We start from the raw sequence: 17,339 nt of genomic DNA, 5'->3' as shown, positions 1-17,339 counted from the left end.
CTACGTTGCAGACGGGTTTCCCAACGCCACACTTAGCTTAAGTGTATCTTTCATTGAGAGGAATTCTACGTGTGGTCAGGACCAGTAGTAACTTCACACTTAGCGATGTAATCCACCAGGGGCGTCGTTCGACCGTCGTTCGGAAGAAACGGGAATTAAAAAAAAAAAACATGGCTACTTGAAGCGAGGAATATTTTACATGAATAAAGCTATCTACACAACTTTTTATATGTTTATAATGACTCGGTTTGATCGGAAATGTGCTACGCGACCAATGCAGAGTATTTAGGTCTTGACTGAAGCTTTCAAACAGTAGTTTGATGGCACATTTAGCGCTTATGCCACCACTCCATTGGCTTATATGGTAGCTTCTAGCTAGATGGTTGTATATTATGTAGAAGAAATCCAAACGATGTTTCTGTGTATAGCACATCATGAGAATGTCATTGTTTCACCTGCCTATTCCCATCAAAATAGAAATAAAGAATATTGAGTATTTGAAAATAAAGATTAGGCTATACAAAACTAGTGCATTGCCCGTAGGAATTATGCATTCTGTAGTGTTAGCAGACGTAGGGCTGTTGGGTAGTGTAATGGCAAGACATATTTGCACTCCACATAGGTACAGGTTACACTGAAGAATTATTGTGATGCATGTTTCCTTTTCATTAAGAAATGTGTTAATGGTAGCCTTTTTGGAGAGTTACCAACAAATAAAGTTTGAGATTATGTAGTGGATGCAGTTGAATATACTGTAGATGTCAACGTTGCTGTCTAAACTATAAACTAAATGTCATAAAGAAAGACATTATTTAAAATGAAGTTATGGTTGAAATAGGATCACTTCTTTATTGTAAGGGTAAGTGTAGGGCAAGAATGGTCATGCAGTTGGACTCAAATGTAGGTTAATTTTATTGAATGTATGTAGCCTACTGTACTGTATGACTTTGATGATGCTAGCTTTGACAGCCCACTCTCAGACAGATCGTAATAAATGTCCTTACAATGGGAACACAGTTTAAATAGGCTTCTCTGCTAGAGATGGCGTTACTATCCCCGCCCCGAATTTAGTGCACATTGCACGTTCGATGCACGCATAGGCTAGCTAATTTCACAGCAATTAACGTAAACAGGTTAACCTGACGTAAACAGCTCCTAAAAGCTACTTAAGAACTCGTGCACGTTGCGCTCGTGCACCTGACTTTAAGTTGATGGTTGGGAAACGCACGTAAATACAAAGTGCTACTTAGTGTACGATGTCGCGAAAATCCACGTAGGCCGTTAAGATACATCGTTATCGGGAAACGAGGCCCTGATTCATGACACATTCAGACAATTACACTCTAAGGGCCTGATTTACTAATATGCGAGCGCTTCTTAATCTGCGTTCGCAAATTAACGCACGGTGTTTTTGCGCATTTTACTTGGTATTTATCAAGCCAGATCTGCGCTGGGCAAACTGTGCTTACTCCGCCCTTTAAAGAGCCTGATTTACTAAGATTGATTTGCGAACGCATCTTTGCCAGGCGCACATTAACGCACGGTGATTCCCCGCATTTTCCGTGATATTTATCAAGTCAGATACGCGCTGGGCAATCATTATTTAGCGCACCGTTAAAAGACTGGAGAACTTGCCAGCAAGTTACTGCCACCATGGAGATTCGAGGAAGAAAAATATAAGGTTCAGCGAATAGATAGCGAATAGATAGCGAGATAGATATATTGGTTCACGTTCGCTCAATCACTGAACCTGATTCAATGGGTTATATTGTTGTTTTGCCCGCCATCATCTACAGCGAGATGTTTAAAAGAACACGATTATAAATAATATGCTATTGGTGGCATTAATGCATAAACTGTCTATTATAACAATATATATGTGTACATGGCGAACTTAATACGTTCTACAAGGGACATGGGTTCACTACAATATATCCCCACTGAAACAAATACATTTACCAAGTAGACAGGCCTCTCCAAAATCACCGTTGCTCAATCATGGATAAATGGCACTATTCCGAAAGATAAAACTGTCATGGACAGACCACTTCCACGTAAGTAATGGTCATGTTGGCATCACATATGACCTGGACATTCATTGAATATGTGTGCTTTCTGTTTCGGTAAACGTGTCCGCGGATTGAAGGTGGGACTGTTTGCATGTGGGTGCGATCAATTTCTCCAATTACGTTCGGAAAGTTTAATTTCATATATATGAATTATACGAGTTGAAACAAATATTTCTGTTCGCTGTCTCTGTCTATGTCTTTGCCTTGCTGCTGCCATATCAACGTTTTCAGACTCAGTGGAAATGCGCTTGGTTAAGACGTGCTTTTATGAGGCGGAGAATTAGCCTGCAAATCAGAGATGGCGCTCGCCGGGCAGTTTAGTAAATACCACGCAGTTCATCATTAGGCGCACTCTTCCCATTAAATAGCGCTACACGCCTACGTTACCACCCACGTTTCCGAACCATCCCACCTGTTTGCAGGTACACACCCTCAAAGCGTTAATATGCGCTGCGCCAGCTTAGTAAATACCGTTTTTCGTTACGACCTCTATTTTACGCCAGAAAATGGGCGCAATCCTGTTAGTAAATCAGGCCCTAAGCATTCTAATAGGCTACAATACATGATGGCTGAATGCTGTATCTGTGAACCTGTCAACGAACGGATTCATACAAAGTTATATAGCTCATAGCCTTTTTCACACAGCGTTTGCTGAACTGTATTGTCCTGTCCCTATATCACTTGGTTGAAGCCCAATGTTAACCTTTGCCTTATTTCACAAGGTTAACCTACGCCTAGTTTCAGGCCATACTGTATAACGTAAAATCTAACAGGTAGTTTACGCTATCCTAACACCAAACCCTTCAACTCACACACACACAGACACACTCACACACGCGCGCGCGCGCGCGCACACACACACACACACACACACGTACACACAAGTGCACTCACGCACATCCCTCAAAATTCTCTGATCAAATCTTTGTCAACTGTACAATGAATACATTAGGCCTACTTATAAATGTTTTGCGTTTCATCCATACGTTCTACCATATTTTAGAGCTATTCTTTATTGTTATAACGTGTAATAGGCTCTGGCGTATTTTTGTCCTACTTTTCGTGTAATTATTGTCAGGTAGGGTATATCTGCGGCGGCAGAACAAATCACCCTCGAAAACAACCACCGAAAACTCCCCCGCCCCCTCTCTCCCGTTCTGCGCTCCTTAGTGCAAATGCGTGTGCTAGTTCCGTATTCTCTCAGCTAGTTTACTACATACGCCGTTCACCCTCCCTAAAATTCCCCGTTCGGGAGCCGTGATGTGAATCTCTCGTCGCTCTGTATTTCAACAGTCGTCACTCTCTCGTGGTAGCTACCTGACGGTAAGCCTTGTAGTATGTTCAGGATGGTTCATTAAGTAGGTGACTGTGTGTGTGAACCTGCGTGTTGCGAGCGGGCGCTGAATGTATGGGTAAAGTTTGGGGAGGGACAGGGACGGTATCATGTCATGTGTTGTAGCTATCAAACAGCATGGCATGTGCCCGTTAGTTAGCGTGTGGGCAAGCTAGCTTAGTTTACGTAGTGTGAACAACTATTGCGTTGTTACACAAACAGTCCTCTTATCCAGTATAATCCACAACACAAACCAATTTGTATTTGTAATCCCACCAAATGTGTCCAAGTTGCCATATGTTACGGAATTTTCTTGCCGTTTTAAGGCAGGTGACGCAGATCATGACGCGATGCGTTCAGTCCTGAGCGATGAGATAACGGTACAGTGCGGTCCATGTGTCTGAGATACACGCCGGGATAGAATAGCATGCTGCTGTTGCGCATTTACAGCTACTGTTTTCTTCTAGCAATTTCAGTATAATTTGTATGACGTCTTCGTCCTGTGTTTTTACCCCATGCTCTCAATGTAGTACCGCTTGATCGCCACTAGCGCTCGTTATAAATGTTAAGTTTAATCTGTGGCAGCCAGTGTTTGATATAGCATCAAATACAACCATATCAAGGTAAAGATAAAATAATTAAATGAAATTCGATAGCTCCTGAGGTTTGAGAGGTGTGTGAAGTTTTAGTCACGGTTATGTCACACATGTGCACCTGCTACATTGTAACATTATAAACGTGTTTCATCAGCATCAATAGCGGTTCCCTCCAATCATGCTCTGCATTCATGGTGACGAGTAAGTTTCATTCATAGATGTCAGATTACCATATCATATCATTATATCAATGATGACACAGAAAATGTTTTTATAATAATTTTCACTAGGTTTCCACATGGTTCTAAAGCAGAGACAGTGGGTGTCTAGAATGTGGGTGTCCAGAGGCTTTCAGAAACCACAGTTTTGCAAACAAAAATGTCCTAAAGAAACTTGTAAATAGGCACACCCAGTTAAATGTACTTACCAAACAGGGATTTTTTTCAGCAACTTTAAAATATGTACGTAAGAATATACTTCCTAGCAATTCTATTACTTTAATGTCACATCACAACAAGAACTTGGTGACATTCTATGTCATAAGACTTTATTTACAGTTGCCATCCTTGGTGGATGAACTCTACAATTTATTCACAAGCTGTTGGGTTTTTTCTATAAAGGTGGAAACTCAGAAGAATGAAGAACCCAGACAGACAAGAGTGCAAAGGGATGCGGTGGTTGCCATGGCAATGCAGCACAGTGCACACTCAGCTGTGACCTTTGCTCCCTGTCTCCCCCAATTCCCTCCCCCTGATGACCTCTGTTGCGACCCAAGATGGCCGCCCAGAGGAAGTACTTGGTTCGAGACTTTAACCGCTACATCACGTGCTACCTGTGTCAAGGCTACTTGATCAAGCCCACCACGGTCACAGAATGCCTGCACACCTGTGAGTGCCTGCTCTTCAGCTCTTCAGTCACAGGACTACAAGCTCTGTGCTGTCCATAGTGTATGGCTGTCTGCACTGAGAGGACACAGCTGATGCTCACTGCTTCTGCATGAGCCGCATTACCTCAATTGTGTATTTGAGAGAGGCAGTATAAGCACATTTTTATATTATTGATGTCTTGGTTGATGTTCATGATTCCCCTGCTAAACCATCTTTATGGTGGTGCAAAGTGCTTTATAAGACTGAAGTTTCCTGAAAGAAGGAAGAAATGTTGATCTCACACACTTGCACACAGATCAGAGTTTCACTCAGAGGAAGAAGGAGGAAAGATTGAGCACACATACTGGCCGTAAGGCCTATGTAAACTCTCCTTTGCCTTAGTGTTACACGTGTGTCACTGATGTGCGTTGGTTGGATTACATAATGCAGACAGACACTGGTATGTGGGTGCCAAGTCATATTCATGAAGATATATTAAAATGGTCCTCGCCTGTTACCCATCCCCCACTCAACTCCCCAAACCCACACAGACACAATCAGCATCAGAACATGCATAGCACAAGAATGTAAGGTAAAGGGCATGCCAATACTGCAAAGCATAACCCTTTGCAAAAGTATTTCCTGTGTGTAGTACTTTCACTAGTGTCCTGTAAACAAGTATGTAGGTGGTGTTGGTACAGTTGCACAAATGCGTGTGACACTAACTTCTTCCTGTCTCCCCCCTCTGCGTGTTTCAGTCTGTAAGAGCTGCATTGTCCAGCACTTTGAGGAGAGTAATGAATGCCCCCAGTGTGGCATTCAAGTGCATGAGACCAACCCTTTAGAGATGCTAAGGTAGGAAGCACAAACACACACACACACACACACACATAGATACTCACAGACACCGTCCATTCTGATCATCCCCACTCTGTTTCTATTTTCTTCTATCAATCAATCAATCGATCAACCAACCAATTAATCAATCTATCTGCTTCTTCTCCTTAGGTTGGATAAAACACTTGAGGAAATCATTTTCAAACTTGTGCCTGACCTGCGAGAGAGTGAGCCTAACCATGAGCTGTTTTTGCATTTTCAACATTAGCTGTTTGTTCCTAGTGTGTTTTTTTGACTCTGCCTTGTGCTTGATGCTGCTCTGCTTTCTGTCTGATGCTGTTTGCCTAGCAGAGGAGGAACAGCAGGAGCTTGAATTCTGGAGGAAAACAAAATCAAAAGGAAACGGTGAAGGTAACGCTTGCTTCTTACCATAATCAAGGCATCAGAAGACTGAGCTGTTTATGTCATGTTAATGAGTTGTATTATGTTTGATTCGGCTATTGTTATGTAGAGTAAGCAAAGTCTGTGCAAAATACTGTGAGTTAGACATCGCTGATTCACGTGAGGTAATGCAAGCTACCTTTTGTTATCTGAAGGTGGTCCTTTACCTAAGAAAGCACGGCTGGGTGATGACGACGATGAAGATGATGATGGAAGAGGTGGAGACTACCACAGGAGTGACCCTCAGATCGCCATTTGTTTGGACTGCCTGCGGAACAACGGCCAATCAGGAGAAAGCACAGTAAAGGTGTGTGTTTGCGTGTGTGTCTGTGTTTCGCCATGGCTTTGTGTGTGTGTGTCTTGGCCATTGCTTTGGTGGTGACTGCGCCATGTGGCTGCATGAGTCATGTATACATGTTTGTTTATCTCTGTACTGAAAGGCTGTTTGTGTGCTTATGTGTGTGTGTGCGTGTGTGTGAGTGCATGTGCGTGCGTGTGTGTGTGATTGTGTGTGTGTGTGTGCGTGTGTGTGTGTGTGTGCGTGTGCGTGTGCGTGTGCGTGTGCGTGTGTGTGAGTGCGTGCGTGCGCGCGCCAGCGAGAGTTTGCTCATTTGTTTATTTGACCCTCTCTCACCTCCCAGTGCTTAATTAAGAAATTCATCCGCTGTTCCACTCGGGTAACTGTGGGAACCATTAAGAAGTTTCTCTGTCTGAAACTGAAGTTACCAAGCTCTTATGAGGTATGAGAAACAGCCAAAGTTCAACTATTCCAGTTTTATAATTTCATCACTATTCTTTTTTACTTTCTTCCATTTTTCTAGTTCTATGTTTTATCACACAGAAGTGTTCTGATTAGATTTTAGTTTATATTTACGTGTAAACATTCTGTTAAGGTAAGGTAAGGTAAGGTTTACTTTATTTTCCCAAAGGAAGACTTGTCTTTGACTCCAGGCCACTGCATCACACAATATACCAATCATTTGTCAACGTCACAGTACACATACATGTCACAACATAACTAATGAAAAACATGCTCAGCTTCACATGTTGACTGTAAGCGATTAGTTGTTTATAAAAATAAAATTAAAATAAACAGCATTAAGTAATAAAACCATTAGATTAAAAAAAAAAAAAAGAAGCAAAACTGCAAAGATAAGTTATTTTAGTTGTTACTTGTCAATATGTATCTTAATGGACGATGGGATGAATAAGCTCAACTCTGTGCAAACATGTAGTATGAGAGTGCATTCTTTTTTCATATCTAAAAATAGAATTTTATAGAATTAATTATTTGAGAGTGGTCCATGACCATATGTTACTGTAACTGTATTTATGATGATAAAAGTGTGTTTGTAAATGTAATAGGATGATAATAGTGTGTTTGTAAATGTAATATGATGATGATAGTGTGTTTGTAAATGTAATTTGTGTGTGTGTGTGTGTGTGCGTGTGCGTGTGCGTGTGCGTGTGTGTGTGTGTGTGTGTGTCAAGCTGGATGTTCTGTGTAACGGGGAGATAATGGGCAAAGACCACACCCTGGAGTTCATCTACCGCACACGCTGGAGACTACAAGAAGAAAGCGTGAGTCCCCATGTCTTTCACTCACACACACACACACACACACTCACACACACACTTCACCAAGGGTCTGTGTGAATGATGGAGTAGGTAATGAAAAGCCATACACTGTGTGTGTGTGTGTGTGTGTGTGTGTGAAGTGTGTGTGTGTGTGTGGTGTAGATGAGGAGACCTTGTGAGAAGTGTGAACAGCTGATCTTCAGGCCTTACTCTGCCCCCCCACCCCCCACCCCCCAACCCTTATGGAAGTATGACTCACATCTCCAGTTACCCCAGTACCTCCGTGCCCAGTCACCACAGGACACATGGGGTCAAAGAAGACAAGACGGCCATGGTTGATCCATGGTGTCACCATTGCAGTGACATTGTCCTTACATTACCTCACAGTGTGGTGTGACCCTGGGTGAACTTAATAGGCTGAACTAATATGACATGTTTGGTTAAATTTGTTATTAGAGCTTGTAGTCGTAGTAGATCAGTGCTGAAATGCTTTCTAGTGAGAAAATCTTGATTGATTTGATGTTCGGTCTGTCTCTCTCTCACCTTTATTCAATAGGTATATCCCATGGTTCTGGAGTATCGTCCACGAATTGACTTTGGCTAAGGGGACTGTGTCCTACCTAATAGAATTGATGGAGAAGGAGAAGGACTCCCAAGCGGACACAAAGACAGTTCAAACTGATAACTTCATGTCTCCCAAACTATTCCCTTATAATTTCCCTTCAAAAGAGCTGGTCTGGTACACACTCACACATGACACTTGAGCAGTAAAACTAGAGCATTGGTTTTACTTTCTCGACTGGTTAACCTAGAGCACTGATTGAGTAACTCACAAAACTCGTGAGGGTTACGGCACATCAGCCCACGTTGCCATGACAACCTGCAGTTTGGGGGGGGTTTTTTAAGTAAAGGATGAAAAAGTGTGTGTGAGGCAGTTTTGATTTTCATGGCGCCCTGCACCTTCCTAGACAGATGACAGCTGACGTGGCATCAAAGTCCAGGCTAGGAGTCCAGAGTGTGGTGAACCAACACTCCCAATCACTCACTGCTGGCCTGCGCTGATGAAGAGGAAACTCTGCTCATCAAAGTCCCATTTACTCTGGACTGATTGCACCAGAGGAGAAAGTTTATGCTGCCACACTCCACTTTTTTACACCTCCTCTCCTTCAGTCGTTCAAATTAGCTTCTTCATTTTGCCGCCATTTCTTCACATACTTCTCTCTCTCTCTCTTTCTCTCCTCCTCTCTCTCTCTTTCTCTCTCTCTTCAGTCTTTCAAATTAGCTTCTTCATTTTGCCACCATTTCTTCACATTCTCTCTCTCTCTCTCCCTCTCCTTCTCTCTCTCTTCCTCTCTCTCTCCCTCTCTCCCTCTCTCTCTCTCTCTTAGGCACTTTTGTGTGTCTCTTGCATCTGTAATGGTGTTTTTGGCAGTGCTGTGTGGTACTGATGGATGTTTGTCTGAGAGATGAGAGGGGGGAAACTGATAGTTTCTATTCACCGCTGATGGCAAGAGGAAGCAAATATACCTTTTGCAAATTGCATCGGATGGCACCTGCTACGCAAAAGGTTTTTCCATCAACGGCAGAGAGCAGTATTTTTATAGGAAGACATTCACTGGAATTCTTGGAAAACTAATCTACATATTCCATTTAATGGTTCATGGCATCTAGTTTCCAGATTCCTTTGATTGATTTGAGTCGATTCAGTCCTTAGTCACAGTGTGAACAAGAAAGATTTTTTATTTTCTTATGACAGATTATTCACATTACTGAACAGTTTGATATCACTTTCTTTAGATCAATAAGATTTTTTATTATGATCTCTATCTCAATTTAGATACAACAGGCACTGAATCCATTTAATGAGGCAGTGATACCATTCTATTCCTTGTTGTCTGTGTATTGTTCCTAGGAATGTCTAGAATGATAGGAATATTTTATTTTTACATAATACAACCTTCATAGAACATTTTACTCATCACTTCCTACATTATTTGGAACCTAGGGGACTGCTGAGGCGTTGCGTTGCACTGGTACCTGTACACATATACTGAATGTATCAGCAACTGATGTAGTTTTGTAAAATACACTACACTGAAGTATGAAACGGTGAGTACAAACGATTGGGCTGTACTGCAATAGGCAGAAATTGTTTGGTAGACAGATAAAGAGTTGTTCTGAAGAGGGTCCAGTTGCCATTAGATGTGCCTAATCAATGATGGTTTGATTTTACATAGAGAAGGAAGAATGATGACAATTGCATTGATTATGTAATAATACATATAATGACATATCAGCTTACAGCACATTCTCTAAGCTATTTGAAAGGCAATTTTGTTTTGCATAGAACTTTTCCACACAAAGACTTTTGGTTGGCATGAAGGATTCTTCTGGGCTGAAAAGGGCTCTTCACTGCTAAAATGATGGAAAATACTGATAGCTAAGGAACCTCCTGTAAACTTCACATATAACTTTACATGAGAGAGTTAAAGGTATCTGGAATCTGTGATTCTGGTGAAAGGTTGTTGATATTTGAGTTCAACAGCCAATCAAATGGCACCCCTCCCTTTCGTTCTCCTGAAGCAACGTCTTGATTGGCTTTATTTGATTTTCATTTAGAAAGCCAGGACTGTGTATGAACACCAGAGTTTTTTGAGCACACACACTGAGCAGACATGATGAGTGTGAGGAGCGGTTCACTGAATTTGACTAAAAAGTGTATTTAATAATAATTGTGCACGGCACCTTTAATGTAGAATCTTGAAGGGTTGTAAGGAGAATAGCACTTCCTGTGATAGAGAGGGTCTCATTGTTATAAAAGCTCAGCCTCAAGGGCTGACTTGCACTGCTTTAACCTGCTTAGAGGACTACAGTTGAAGCGTACATAGAGAACCTACATCAGGGGTTTCCCAGCCTCACCCTTAGAAGGATGGTGTGTCGTCAGGTTGAGGCCCAGCCAATCACAAGCACACCTGTCATGGCTAATCAAACATGGACACTGGGCTCACATGTGAGTGGGTGAGCTTAGAGAGGTGTGCTCCGCCCGGCTGGAATAAAAGCAAACAGACATGCTGTCTCTGTGAGGGTATCACTGGCACGGCCCGACACACTTGATTGCAGGCATGAGTGGGTCAAGCGGGTTTTTAGTGAGTTGTCAAGCTGAGGATATCACAAGCCCAGCACGCATAATAGCAGACATAATTAAATCCAACTGGTTTATAATGATAGGGATCATATGTTACTTATTTTGCAGTTCACGCTCTCTCTCTCTGAAAGTGAAAAAAAAATGGTCCAGAACTAAGAGAGGTTAGGACCACGCAAATACAGGATGGTACAATGATTATTGTGCAAAGTCACTCAAACAGGTCTAGACCGAACTAACATCACTATACACTATACCCTGATCATATATACTTCATACTGCTGACTCAGTTACAGGACATACGATCTTCTTGATAGATTAGAGTGATACTCAGTGAAAGTGTGTTTAACTGCTTGCCACTTTGTCCTTGACAGCCTTTGAGTAGGTCAACTGTTATTCTTCAGAGCTCACTTCTCCCCAAGGAAAAACCATGTAGAGTAAAAGTGACTTTTTGTCCTTCCAAATCACAAATATGTATTTTTGTACGGTCACCCATGGGATTGTGTGTTTCTGTGTGTACAAACCTACAAATATATGTGAACTTAATAATCACAATTGTATGTTGTATGTTTTTCAACTCAAAGATGCTGCTTAGAATACAGTAATTTATTATTCTATTTTTAAATGTACTTTACCTATGACTTGGAGATAGCATATGTCCATTCCGTCTTTAGAGATGTATATATGATATGGTTTTCTTTCTGTGTGTGGCCCAGGCCATCACTCTGTTATGATTATTAAAAAGAGAAGCGTCGGCAAAGGACTTTTTCTTCACATCTGTGTTATTTATTTGTTTCATGCTCTTTCTATAAAGATCCACACAAGACATTACCCAAGATAGAAAAACTAACGGCTTAATGTAACGGTTTTCTTACAGGCCATTGCGTGCAATTCAATATGCCTTAATGTGGACTTGTGTCTGAATATAGGTGTATTTAAATATAAGTACATAATTAAGTGAAGCTCTCAGCCACCCACCCACCCTTTCATCCCAACTGGGTGTCTTATCTGGGGAAACTCTTAATCCCTTAGATATCTCCAGCAGCCTACTGTTGCCCTGCTAGCTTTAAATGTGATATCATTGTGTGGCTGTGAGTGTGTGTGTGTGTGTGTGTGTGTGAGAGAGAGAGAGAGAGAGGGATAGATTGAGTTTCTGCTGGCTTAAACCAGCCTGAGAAAAAACAGAGAAAAACAGAAGCAAGAATGTGACCACCACTACACACACACACACACACACACACACACACACACAGAAAAGAGATTGGAATGTAGCTAGCTTTAGCATTCAGTGTCAGCATGGCTTGGCTCAGCTGTCTCCATGCCATCAAGGCGCATTTAAAAGACATGAAGGTCAGTGTTAAGTATGTCAAAGTCACCAACAAGCAAGAAACACGTGCCAATCAGATATTAAAATACATACACACACCCACACACACATGCACGTATATACACTTGTATTTATCGGGAGCCAAGCAATCCACCATACAAAGACAAAAAAAATATGTTGGTGTGCTGCTGAGCTGTTTTTTGCAACCTTGATTACAAATCATTCAGGGTCTTTTGCAACACAGTGAGTTCGGCCGTTTTCTGGCTCTGGAGTCAGACAGTCCAGAATGTATTTGCCAGACCTAAAACTTATTTGCCTGCCCTAAACAGTATTTGCTGGATCAAGAACGCATTTGCTGGACCATTAAGATATTTACCAGATCTAGAACATATTTGCCAGATCTAGAACGTGTTTGCCAGCTCCAAGCTCGATCCATTCCAGGCTACTGCCATCCAGCTGAGTAGTTGAGCTGAGAGTTTTTTTTAGTGATTTTTAAACAATGGATGGGGTAAAAGGAGTGTATGGGGTTGGAGTGAATCCATCCATCTGGGTTTTTTTTTTTAAAAAAGGACTTTACAGGTGACTGTTACAGGTTGCAAGGTGGCGGTGAATGTTTCGTTTGAGTTGTTTTTGAGAGTTGTCTGTTGGAGTCGTTTTTGAGAGTTGTCTGTGGGGGTCGTTTTTGAGAGTTGTCTGTGGGGGTCGTTTTTGAGAGTTGTCTGTGGGGGTCGTTTTTGAGAGTTGTCTGTGGGGGTCGTTTTTGAGGTGTCTGCTGCCATCTCCTTCTGGTTCCTACCCTGAACGGTGTCTTTGCCCTTATTTTGCTTTGCAAACAACCCAAAGGAAACCTGTTGCTACAAAGGTACTCCTATCGCTCTGCTCCGTAACTCTCAACTCTATCCTGAGAGAAAAGCAGAGTGAAGACTGTCGCCATAAATCTCCTTGCCCAGCCGCACCCCACTGCACCGTGCGGGGCAGTTCATTATGACTCTATTTTTGTGCGGATGAGTGTAGCTGTCTACAGCCTGTCCATCACTCAGAGCAGATGCTGACAACAGAGAACCTAATTCTGATCCAACCCATCACAGACTCGTTAGGCTAAATAAATCCGTCTGACAGATTGTCCTACAGAAGCCTGATTAGTTTGCCAGCATGTGAATGTGATGGTGTACACACACGCAGTTCTGTTTGGAAATAATCGAATACATTATTTGCTGTGGATGCTGTGTAATGTTGAACATAAGGGTCGTCGTCTCGTCTCTCTGTTTGTGTTGGCTTTGGCTGTCCCTGTGCGCAGACCCTTTGATTCTTCCCTTACACACACACACACATACATATGTTGACTGCATGTTGCATCATGTATTTCCCCTCTCTTTGTCCAGGCTTCAGAGGCAGTTTGTTAGCGTGGCCAAGGCAGAGGCAGAGGCAGAGGCAGCTCACTCATCACTCATTCTATCTAATGAATCCTGCATCTCGTTCTTTGGAAATGCTTTCATGGTCACCATTTAGCTATAGTGTTATCACACGGGTCTGTCAGGGTCCTGATACATTTCAGAGTTTTCCTGCCCTTGAGCAGGCACAAGTGCTATTGTCCTCAGATATTTTTGAAAAAAACTGATCAGCAAACTGATCAGAGAAAGGAGAGTTTGAGTAAGGCACACTTTACAGGGTGTATCTAGAAAGCGTCCTACGCAAAGTATAACTCAAATGTGTTTCTGTGTGTGTGTGTGTGTGTGTGTGCGTGTGTATCTGTGTATGTGTTTGTGTGTGTGTGGGTGTGTGTGTGTGTGTGTGTGTGTGTGTGTGTGTGTGTGTGTCTGTTGTGGGAGAGAGGGAGAGAAACACAGCATTATCATGTGACTGCTTCAAATCTGGAGCCTGGTTCTGTACTCGCACTAATGTTATCTTTGTGGATGTAGTGGGTGTGCCTGTTTGTGTGTGTGTATTCCTGTGCACTGGAGGTATTGTGATAAAATATTAATATTAATGTTCCCTTGTGTGTGTGTGTGTGTGTGTGTGTCTGATTTAAGAATGACACTTGGCACTGAGCTCAATGTCAGTCATCGCGCTAACTGTCCTCTCTTGGCAATGACATCATCCCAGCCGTCTTTCTCTTACCTGCCCATCTTTAGTGCTGACACGCGCACACATGCAGCAACCCCTCCACGTGTCCCTCCGTCTTTGGACATGACATCATCACGCCCTGCTCTGCCTAAGTGATGACATCCACCGGCACCAAAAAGGTCAAAAGTCAATCTCTAGCGTGTTGACTGTTCAGCAGAAAGGTTTGGCATTGCGATGATTCTTCTCCGGTGATGGTGACTTCGTGACTTCACCCCCGGCAGGTGAATACAAGCCATGTCTGACAGTAGGGCAATGGGTCCCCATTAATCAGTTTGGTGACAACTGTTCCAGAGCGATGACTCTCTGTCACAGTGCCTCTCTGTTGCTACCTGCTCCCAGTCTTAAACTGTCATAGATCAACTCAAAGCAATTATATGTAGTTTTTTTGTGTAGTTAGAATTCTAGTCATAATTCTAGTCCTTCTTTACAGTCAGAGTCAGAAAGTTGCATTTCATTTGCCATAGTAATGATCTAAAATGTGTACAGTTGAAAAACTGTACAACAGTCAAAATTGAGTACAAACCTGCCACTTAGACATGGATCACAATGATGCAATACATGTCCGGAGACAACGATCATGGCAGAATATGATCTACATGTAGGTGGGAATAATGAACAGGTTCAGTGTGTTTGAAAACTCGCACCAAAGCCAAGCTGTGGGAGAGTCCACCAGCCTGCCACTGCCCACCCACATTCCCTGCGTGGAATTCTCATCTCAGAACATTCCACCGGACTCCAACTGGTCTGGGGGCGTGGCTAATGACTGTCATTCTAACTTTCATTGAAAATGACAAGGTCAGCTCATGGATCATATCATGAACACTGAGCTCATGGCACAAACACCTAAATAAAGATGATGATGAACAAAACAGCACGCTCTGTTGCAATCTGCAATCCTAAACATCCTTTTCTTTGAGTAAAGCCTATTTTGTCAACATTTAAAAAAAAAAGCACATACTGTATACTTTGCAATTTTTTGTCACCTTTGTTATTTGTTTTCTGCACCAATGACTGCTAGAGCAGGTTTATAACCAAGTTTGCTTATGTTTAGGTGATTTGTCAGTCTCCTGCAGGACCATGAGTTGGGCTATGGTCCAGTCTTGGACAATTTCATCAAGGTGTGGTGATTCATATTTGCACTTCAAGAAAATGTCTCTAAGACAAAAGAGCTACTTATTGATTTCCACCAAAACCCTTCTGTCACAGCACTGACTTTTATCAAATACATAGCTGTGGAGAGAGTAAGCCAATACAGGTACTACTAATGAAACATCATGGATGACAAAATGAATTTCGATGCCAACATTCACTCTGTCTGCAAAAGGGCAGAGACTGTTTTTCTTGAGGAAGCTGAGGGGTTTTAATGTTGGCAGATCACTCCTGAAAATGATGTGTTCTATCTTATCTTTTATCCATTTTAACTTTTGCAATGGCATGGCTTGGCAACCTCGGCATGGTTAACAAAAATAACCTACAGAAGACTGTTAAACATTGCCAGGAGACCAATGGCACTAACTTTAATAATCTTGACCGTGCTTATTGACTAAGAGCCATCCAGGGGGCAAAGGTCATTCTGGCAGACACTCAACACCCTCTTCAGCAGTTTTATCTCCTGCCATCAGGAAGGAGGTCCACTTTCCCTAGGAGGGCCAAATCAAACAGCTACCTGAGATCATTTGTTACAAAAACTGTTAGGTTCTTAAACAAGCGGTACCTCCACAGGCTATTGCACACACATTCTAACAGGACTAACATATTCTTAGTGTTTAATATCTCTTTGCAACCTCAATATAATTACATGTGTATTGATGTATTTAATATGTGTTTATGTCCTTTATTTATTTAGTATTTGATCTTTTTTTGTTCTATTTTATTTTATAATGTGTGCTGGTTGTGTTGACTGCTGTCTGCAAACCAACTTCTTAAGCCACCTTCCTTGCTAACTCCCAGAAAGTCTGTCCTCTGCTGCCAATGTGCTGTGCCCGCATGGTTTGCCCATCTTATATTTCTTGAAAGTTTAACTGTAGTATAAAGGGCATGTTTTTTATTAGGACATTACGGCTGTGCAGCTTTATTATGGCCTAAAATATTACTTACCTCCACTTTGGCCAATACCTGGTCTCTGATATATGTAATATAGCCATCTCTCAGCATGATTCACTTTGACTTCAGATACGCTTAATGTTATCTGCTGAGTGATAACTTTGGCTATCAAAAGTGTCAGGGAGTTATCAGGTCAGAGCAAAGGCTGTTTCAGTAAGAGCTGGTAACAGTGACACTCTGGAGAGGCAATCCAAGGATCAATGATAATTCATAACTAGGATCCATGATAATTCATAATGGCTGATGGCTTGATAACATGATATATAATATTTCAGAAATAACATTCAAATGGGTGATGACATTTTTTATAAAGGTTATGAATTAAAATAGGCACATCACAACAACCTTGGTTGAAAGACCAATCAAAACCTGGAATATGATGAATAACAATAATTAACCGGCATAATATACGAGAAATGACCTTATCATCCACACTTTAGTCATATATATTTTTATTTAAAACAAGTGCATTAATCTCTTTAACTGTAAACCAGTCTTCTTTACATTCTGGATGCTTTTATTATCTGCTATATGGTGTTGAGCGCATTTTTTTTACTCTGATATGTGAAGTCATATGTCTTATGGATCAGATAAACCAAAAGAATATCCTGGTTTCGATCAGTGGGCAACATGTTTTCAGCAGATAAGGACTTTCTTGTGTATCTCATTAGTCTAATTTATGACAAAGAATTTGAGAGCAATGAGCACTCCCTAGGATTTTGCCAGCTGTCTTTAAATTAGAAGAGCCACATGAACATACTCGAGCCTATCTCGAACGCTCACTGAGCAGAGTTTCTGTGACAGTCACGCATGCTCACTGCCTCCCTCTGGCTACGATGTGGAATGCAGCTCGAAGACTAAATTGCCGTTTTTTTATGTATTGCTTAAAAGAACGTTCCACCTCCCGACTTTAAGACTCGTTT

The 17,339-nt window shown here is 41.8% G+C and overlaps 1 protein-coding gene across 1 annotated transcript; it reads left to right on the top strand.

Moving 5' to 3' along the window:
• Positions 1 to 3,305: 3,305 nt before the first annotated feature.
• Positions 3,306 to 9,698, top strand: pcgf5a (polycomb group ring finger 5a). The gene is made up of 9 exons (XM_080849079.1): positions 3,306 to 3,392; positions 4,619 to 4,885; positions 5,623 to 5,719; positions 5,873 to 5,928; positions 6,053 to 6,112; positions 6,298 to 6,449; positions 6,784 to 6,882; positions 7,634 to 7,723; positions 8,277 to 9,698. Exons 2-9 carry the CDS (start codon positions 4,774 to 4,776, stop codon positions 8,322 to 8,324), a joined length of 714 nt encoding a protein of 237 aa, XP_080705205.1. The 5' UTR covers positions 3,306 to 3,392; positions 4,619 to 4,773; the 3' UTR covers positions 8,325 to 9,698.
• The last annotated feature ends 7,641 nt before the right edge of the window (positions 9,699 to 17,339 follow it).

The sequence above is a fragment of the Sprattus sprattus genome, assembly GCF_963457725.1.
Source record: "Sprattus sprattus genome assembly, chromosome: 12".
In the NCBI taxonomy this organism is placed as follows: Eukaryota; Metazoa; Chordata; class Actinopteri; order Clupeiformes; family Clupeidae; genus Sprattus; species Sprattus sprattus.
Note: the sequence above shows the minus strand (reverse complement) of the source record. Positions and strands in the feature narration are given on the sequence as shown.